This window comes from Urtica dioica, chromosome 6 (assembly GCF_054948205.1).
Source record: "Urtica dioica subsp. dioica isolate 48M chromosome 6, U.dioica_male_clone48M_v1_H2, whole genome shotgun sequence".
NCBI classification, from domain to species: domain Eukaryota; kingdom Viridiplantae; phylum Streptophyta; class Magnoliopsida; order Rosales; family Urticaceae; genus Urtica; species Urtica dioica.
This window is the reverse complement of record NC_142761.1, coordinates 4107832-4115311: the sequence shown is the minus strand read 5'-3', so window position 1 is coordinate 4115311 and position 7480 is coordinate 4107832. Positions and strand designations below refer to the sequence as shown.

The 7480-nt window shown below is 34.6% G+C and overlaps 1 protein-coding gene across 2 annotated transcripts; it reads right to left on the bottom strand.

Annotated features, from left to right (window-relative positions):
* Positions 1-1068: 1068 nt before the first annotated feature.
* Positions 1069-6130, bottom strand: NP3 (NPK1-related protein kinase 3). Of its 2 annotated transcripts, none has more exons than XM_089617413.1 (17): positions 5700-6130; positions 5566-5607; positions 4985-5050; positions 4794-4904; positions 4623-4703; positions 4459-4536; positions 4290-4372; positions 3705-3786; positions 3471-3571; positions 3308-3347; positions 3016-3075; positions 2870-2916; positions 2558-2765; positions 2246-2479; positions 1821-2164; positions 1675-1733; positions 1069-1494 (listed from the first exon to the last, which is right to left on the bottom strand). In XM_089617413.1, the coding sequence occupies exons 1-17, from the start codon at positions 5997-5999 to the stop codon at positions 1388-1390; spliced, it is 2043 nt and encodes a 680-aa protein (XP_089473539.1). In that variant the 5' UTR covers positions 6000-6130; the 3' UTR covers positions 1069-1387. The 2 variants fall into 2 exon arrangements, with proteins under 2 accessions (XP_089473539.1, XP_089473540.1); XM_089617414.1 differs by having other exon boundaries at positions 2558-2762.
* Positions 6131-7480: the final 1350 nt, after the last annotated feature.

Here is a 7480-nt window from a genome sequence, read left to right as displayed (position 1 = left end):
ATTTTTAATTTTAAATAGTTTTTGTTATTTATATTTCTTTGTCATATTTCTATACTTTTATGTCCATTTTCCTTAATTTTTAATAAAATCAAAATATTTACCGTATTACAAATTTGTATACGACGTATTTAAATTATTTACCATTGGATTTAATCAAGTTTGGGGTTTATAATTATGCTAATTCTAGATACACCTCACCTATTTTGTTGAAATTTATTGATTGGTCAAATTTTTTTTGGCTAAATTAGTCTAACTTTCAAATCCATTAGTCTCTAATAGTTACACTTGAAAATAAATTTAGTAAACATCCCATATTTTATTTTTTTCATTTTTTTTCTTCAATCATAATTTCTATATTACCAAGATGAGATTATTCCTTTCGTATCCCGAAATTAATTTTTATTATTTATTTTCTTCATCTTTTACACCTCACCAAACACAGTGAAAGAGATGGGTTAAAGCCACACCTAACAATAGTGCTGGTTAGTGACTAACTGGTCATAGAACACGGGGACAAAATTTAAGACTAGAAGAAGAAATATATATATATATATATATATAATAGCAGCTAGGTGTGGCAGACAAATTATGTAGCAGCTAGGGTGTGTGTGTATTAGCATTAAAAAAAAAAAAATTGTATTGTGTTTCATTCCTTTTTTGGTAAGGAATACGGCATCAATATGTCATGCTCAAACAAAACTATTCCTATTTTGTTTTCTTCTTCTTTTTTTTTTTTTTTTCGTGACAAGGAAATAACGTTTCATTATTTGAGATGATGAGCAATCTTTTTTTTTTTTCTTTCCTTTTTTAGGCCATCGCATAAAAAACATATGTGACCCCAAAAAAGCATAAGTACTGTGGCGCGAAACGATCCAGAGATCTACAACTACAAGTCTGCTGATGATGGCAATCCACAATAACGGTATATATACATTTGTAATGAACTAACAGGTCTATCACTGAAATAAGCAAGAAAGTCAATGCATTTTTTTTAACAATGTAAATGTACAAAATCTAATGATCATTTTCAACAGATCAAATTTTATTGGAAAATAAAGAAACATCAGCTAAAATGTTACATAATCATGCAACACTGGTTCCATTCCATATAGGTAAATATATATATCATTGATACAAAGTAAAGTACTCCATGACTCATATCCCCAAAACAAGACATTCTTATATAATGAAGACAAATAATAATACAAATAAAAAAAAATTACAGGCATGACAAGGTGACCAATTTACGATTGGACACCATTTTTCTCACCAAAGGAAATGAAATGCACACATGATGATGATCACCCCCATAACGGAAAACGCTATAACTTACTTTCCGTACGAGAAATATGTATATAAAAAATACAATTTGAGGGTACATACAGTTTCATTTTCCGGGGGAAAAAATCCCGGCCCTTTTGTCCCTCTGTCGGGTTAAAATCGGATCCTTTGGGGACGATGTTTTCGATCCTGTACCCGCCTGGCGCATCATTTCTGCACAATGTTTCTTCCGTCAAAAATTCATAAACTAAGATAATATAGCGTTACTCGTTACAACAAACCACACATTTATAAGCTGTGTTTGTTAAAATGACATGTGAGAGCTAATCGAATTTGATACTAAGAATAAAACTGTAATTTTCGAAGAGGTATGATGAAACATAAGAAACATGCCTCGTGTCCTCTCAATCTCTTCAACTAGCTCCTCCGTCCATTTCCTTTCCCTATCGTTTCTGTTTCAAACAAAACCCGTTTTAGATTGCTAGAAAATCACGGGAATAAACTACACAGCGTACAAAAATTATGCGACGAAACCGAACCTCTGACTGAACGACCCTTCCACGACAGCATCAATATCTTTACGTTCACTAAGCCGGGGTGACTGGATTTCTTGCAGAGCTCGTATATGTACACCGTTGGAATTCGATACATTTTTTGTATGACTCTTGGTCCCAGGGCTGGCCATTTTGACCGCGTCAACCATAGCAGAGAATCTTCTGCTAGGCATTCGGCTCGGTGACTTGCTTTTCGGAGGTAAATTAAAGTTGCAAGGAACGTTTTCACCGTCCTGGATTCCCATCACCCTTGGATGATGACTAGCTGCGTTCATGGTTCTATTGTAGAACTCTTCGAGGGGTGTCTGTAGTTTCCTTAGATCAAGTGCCTGACAAAATAAGGATTTTTTTTTTATCAAGATAGTTCGTTTTTCCTTAATGAGGGTATCCGAGAGGACAATAAATTACACCTTCTCGTCCAAGAAGGCTCTGATCTTCGACTCCGTTACTTCCTCGTCATCCTCAGCGGCAAGCGAGCCGTTGCAAAATTTGAACTCGCTCTCCACGCCATTTATTCCAGGGCTAACATCCGGCGTTTGAACTGTTCGATTTGGAGATAGATTCAATCCGCTCCCATCCAATTCAAGGCTTTTATCAAACTTAGACGGCCAATCATCCGTTGGTTCACACATCGGATTAAAGCTCTATTCAAAAGAACCCACTACGTCAATAATTTAGCGTTAAGTGTCTAGAAAGTGGGAGGGAAAAAAAATGTCCGTTACCTTATTTAAATCATTCGATTCTAAGACGGATCCGAACTTGAGCATCGAACTACCCACAAGATCGTCTTTGTCGTCGATCTGACACATCTCGTCATCAGAATTGTTTTGCCTCCATTGCGATCCATTTACGGAGAAGTTATCGGGGTATATGGTTGAGCATCTCACACTACCCATGTCGAATATATCTTTCAAGCCTCCACAGGACCTTCTGATTAGAAAGTTCACGCAGTAGCAGTAGCAGCATCAGTGTAACTTCAAGAGTCAAGATTGCATAGAGCATATAAAAATGCCATTAAGTTACAAGATACTTACGAGCTTCTAAGATTTCCACCCGGTGTTACATTTACGTTTCCAGAATCCTGGTGGAGGTGAAGTTACCAAAACAAAATAAAATTCTGAGAAGATAGGAACAGTGTAGTAAAAAAAAATAATTACATTCTCACAGCAAATGTACCGACCATAATTGAAGTGCGGAATACTGGGTGAGGTTCCTGATACTCCCTAGTGACAAATGGATGCTGCAGATAATTTCCGTAAGTTAGTTTACAAGTAAAATAAAATACCATAAGAATGGATTACCATTACCAATAGAACAAAAAAGTGAGCTCATGTAAGGTCTAAATATATGTCACTGAAAATATAAGTCACCTAGATCCATAAAAGATAAGATTGTCTGTAATGTACTTTAATGCTTAGTTTCAATACTACACGGCCTATGGGAATAAAGGAATATATGCAGTTGAATGTTACCTGCAACAACTCTGATGCATCTGGCCTTAAATCAGGTTCCCTGAAAGCACATAGTAAGATATACATTGCTTTTATATGTTTAATAATTAAATCCAAAGATGAAAAATGAGCGACTTTTAGTCTACCCAAGGGGAAAAAAATATGACGAAATAATGAATCATACTTGTGCAAACATTTCAGCAGAAAGTCCTTTGCATCAGGTGAGAGATGTTCAGGGATGGGTGGGTGTGATTTTGTTGTTCCAATATAAAAAAGAGCTTGAACCTGAAAGAAACATCTAATCTTAGTCCACAATTCTTGAAGGGAAAATGAGCTATAATATTCTAGTCAATCCAACATAGAAGAGAGAAGAAAAAAATTGTAAAAAGGGAGAATATAAAAGTTGAAATGTGTATACCTCTTGGTATTGCTGACTCCATGGTGGTTTTCCTGTAGCCATCTCAATCATAGTACATCCAACACTCCATATATCGGCCGAACTGTAACATTTTAATGTATTGTGAGTGCAATGGACATAACTACGGAGTAATATATATTGCACTCTGTCATATCATACTCGAGCAAGAGACGAAATTCATTGCAGAGGAGCAAGAGTATATCAATTGAGAATTTAAAAAACGTAAAGAATCTTCATGTAATTCAAAATTACTGATCACAGATTGGTGTGTGCTTGAGAAATCTTTATCATAGTTATTTTTGGTTATTTTTTTTTAATCAAGTATGCTCTAAAAATCCAGCTCATAATTCTAAACAAAGAGGGGTTCTGAACGGAGAAACATAGAGAAGTTTCAAGAGGTTGTAGTCATTACTTAATCACTCTACTCTTTTTGATAATCAATACTTGTTTAAAGTAAGCCTAACATGAACTGCCTAAAGAAACAACTACAAGTACTCGTGAGAAATAATCATTTTTGCCAAATCTTGTTGGCGAGAGAGAGTGCAAATATTAAATTTACGCAGTATAAAAAAGTTGAATGCTTACAAACTATGGCCAGTTTGGCGAATAACTTCAGGTGCCATCCAAAATGGTGTACCTTTCATTGACTTGGCCCCATTTAAAGTAGCCTGAAATGAACAGAAGCAAATAATCGTTTAGTGTGTGAGAAAATATAGCAAACCCATATGTGGAGATAAATGCTAAACAATCATACCAGTTCAACAACTTTTTTGGATGCTCCAAAGTCTGCAAGTTTGATGCATCCTTTGTTGTCGACAAGTATGTTTGCGCCCTGACATGACCACACCCAGTATTCAATGACAGAAACTTTATACATAGAATCTGCAAAATGGTCGGACAAAGTCGAGGAGAAGTTACCTTAATATCCCTGTGCATGATTCCATTCTTGTGAAGGTACTCAAGACCCAATAACAATTGTTTTGTATACATTCTTATGACCTGTTTAGTTAGGAATTCATGGAAATGATCTTTACCCAAATTTCAAACCGAAAAGTATACATCGTTCAAACCCACTTGAAAATAACTTACCGACTCGGGAAATGATCCAAATTTCCCCAACAAAGATGATATAGATCCACCTGGGACAAACTCCAATAAGATATTCAATGATTCATCCTCTCTGGCAGTTCCTAAATACCTCTGTAGAACAAACAAAAATGCTATCAGAAGGAAAGAACTCACAAACCAATTCCACAAACAAAAAAAGAAATGATACTCACAACTATGTTTGGATGCGAAAGATTCTTCAAAAGGTTCACCTCCTCTTCCAGCTCTCGAATGTGAGCCTATTTCGTCAGTAGACATTTCAACATAAAAACATTCATTTTCCAACTACGCTACAATATCTGATTGCTAATTAAATGACAGTAAATTACTTTAGAACAGCCATTCTAAGGATACCAAATAATCTACTAGGATAATACTAAACATTAGATGATGAAGAACTATAATCAACAAAGATTTTGATTACCAAAGTACTTAGTTGGTTAGTTAGTTAGTTACAATTCCCCTACTTGCAATAATCCATTAATAGAAATTTGCATGTTCCCATAATGAAAAAGAAAAGTCAATTTCTCATAACACTTGCTAATTCTGTATTCTTACCATGATTTTTCACTAAAATGCAGCTAAAGCTTTAACTCAAAAGATATCTAAATCAAAATTGATACTTTCTTTAGTTATTTAATCTGAAGTAAAAACTGTTAACAAAGCTATATCCATAAAACATGCAGAAACGTTTCTATTACCCGTAAGTTCAATTTAAAACATCTAACCAAGCTTTTATTAGAGCTACACATACCTGTGTTTTCTCCTTCGAAGCACTTTTTGCCGCAATCAAAACCTTCAAAACAAAGAGCAAATATAACAATAAATATATATACATATATTAAATTTAATGTACTGAAAACCTAATTTTAAAAATAAAAAGAAAACCTGTTTCACGGCGAGAAGCTCTCCGGAGTCAAGGTTCATCCCCATGTACACGCGTCCAAACGCTCCGGCGCCGATCAAATCGCCTCTCCGCCACCGAATTGCCGGCATCGGCGGCGGCGGAGGAAGCGCCCGGACCCCCGACGGCGACTTCGTGAACAGTCCGATTCTCGATTTCCGAATACTTGAGCCGATCTTCTCGACGAATCCGCCAAAACTCCCGCCATCGTCTCCGCCGCCGCCACCGGCGTGAGAGGTCCGGAACACCAGTGACCGGCGAACCGATCCGAGGATGTCCTGCATCGCCGGAGAGAGTAGAGATTCGAGTTCGTCGGAGATTTCGATTGATGATTGAAATGGACGAACAAGGGTTTTAGGATTGTGTTATCGAGAGTTTCAGTGTTGATTGGGGGAGAAATTAAAGTTTTGAAATGAGAGGGAAAAGAGAAGAGGTGGGATCTGAATTCAAACCTCTGAATAAAATAATTATAAAATAAAATAAAAAAAAATCTAAGTCATTTTATTTGCATATGTGACCCTTGAACTATTTAAGTTTTAATATGAGGACTGATTCCCTGTCAAATTCCCAAAAGTATTTTTCTTATTGTCTTGTCATCTTGTGAAGTTCCATATTATTTGTCATTCACTATTTTATTTTATTTCTCTGAAAATTTCATTTAAACCATCTCCAACTTATAACACTAAAATTGTTTTAACTTTTACACCAAACTGGTGCAACTGTCGAGTACATTTATTTATAAAAAAATTGGCTACGTAAGCCACCTAAACTATATGAATTGTAAATTAGTCAACCTTTGGTAAATAATTTGTAAATAGCCAACTTGCATACGTGGCAGCCTATTAACTACCTAAAATATATGTTTGGTTGTGTTAAATAAGGCTTTTCTTAATTTGTTAATAAGTTTACTTGGCTATTTACAAGAAATTAACCAAAGGTGGGCTATATCTCAATCCACTATATCCGTGTGGCTATATAACTAAATAACCCTTTATTTATCTATCCTACATTTAAGATATATTAATCTGTTGAGAGGATTTTGTTTTAACAAGTCACACCGAGCCTAATTTGGGTGATTGTCGATGTGATTCTATTTTTTATTCATCAGTGTAATACTTCTTATGGGAAAAAAAAACAAAAAATTAGCTATATAAGCTACCTAAGCGGTAGGAATTGTGAATTAGTCAATCTTTAGTAAATACTCCGTAAATAGCCACTATGCATACGTGGCAGATTATTAACTGTTTAATTTTTACATTTTTACCCTTATTAATTTCGACTGCCTGTATTTTATTAGGCCGTTTTTAAAAAAAAAAATTGAATCAAATATGAAACCGTTTAGGAAGTTTCAATTTGAATAACCAGCGATATTCAAAAATTTAACCGCTTGCTTAATTTGAATTAGTTTCTATTTTTGGAAAATTAACAGTAAATTGAGTTCCCGAATATTTTTCTATTTATTAGCAATCTGTTATTTATTTTCGAAATATTTATTGATACCTTTTGAAATTCAAATTGAATTCTTTTCAACGTTCTTCCTAAAATTCCAGAATTTTAGGACGTCCAAAATGATCCACTTTATTTTACGACTTATTTACGACGTATTTACAACTTATTTACAACTTATTTTACGACTTATTTACGACGTATTTACAACTTATTTACAACTTATTTTACGACTTATTTACAATAATTTTACTATAAAGTATCATTATTAGAGGGAGTATATGTTGAGCATTCTTGTTAATTGCTATAATTTCCTGAT

Coding starts and splice junctions, on each gene's coding strand:
- NP3 (XM_089617413.1), bottom strand. CDS start 5,999: ATGCAGGACATCCTCGGATCGGTTCGCCGGTCACTGGTGTTCCGGACC. Junction 2,480..2,557: donor AATCGAATGATTTAAATAAG/GTAACGGACATT, acceptor TCTTTTGAATAG/AGCTTTAATCCGATGTGTGA. Junction 2,165..2,245: donor GAGCCTTCTTGGACGAGAAG/GTGTAATTTATT, acceptor TTATTTTGTCAG/GCACTTGATCTAAGGAAACT.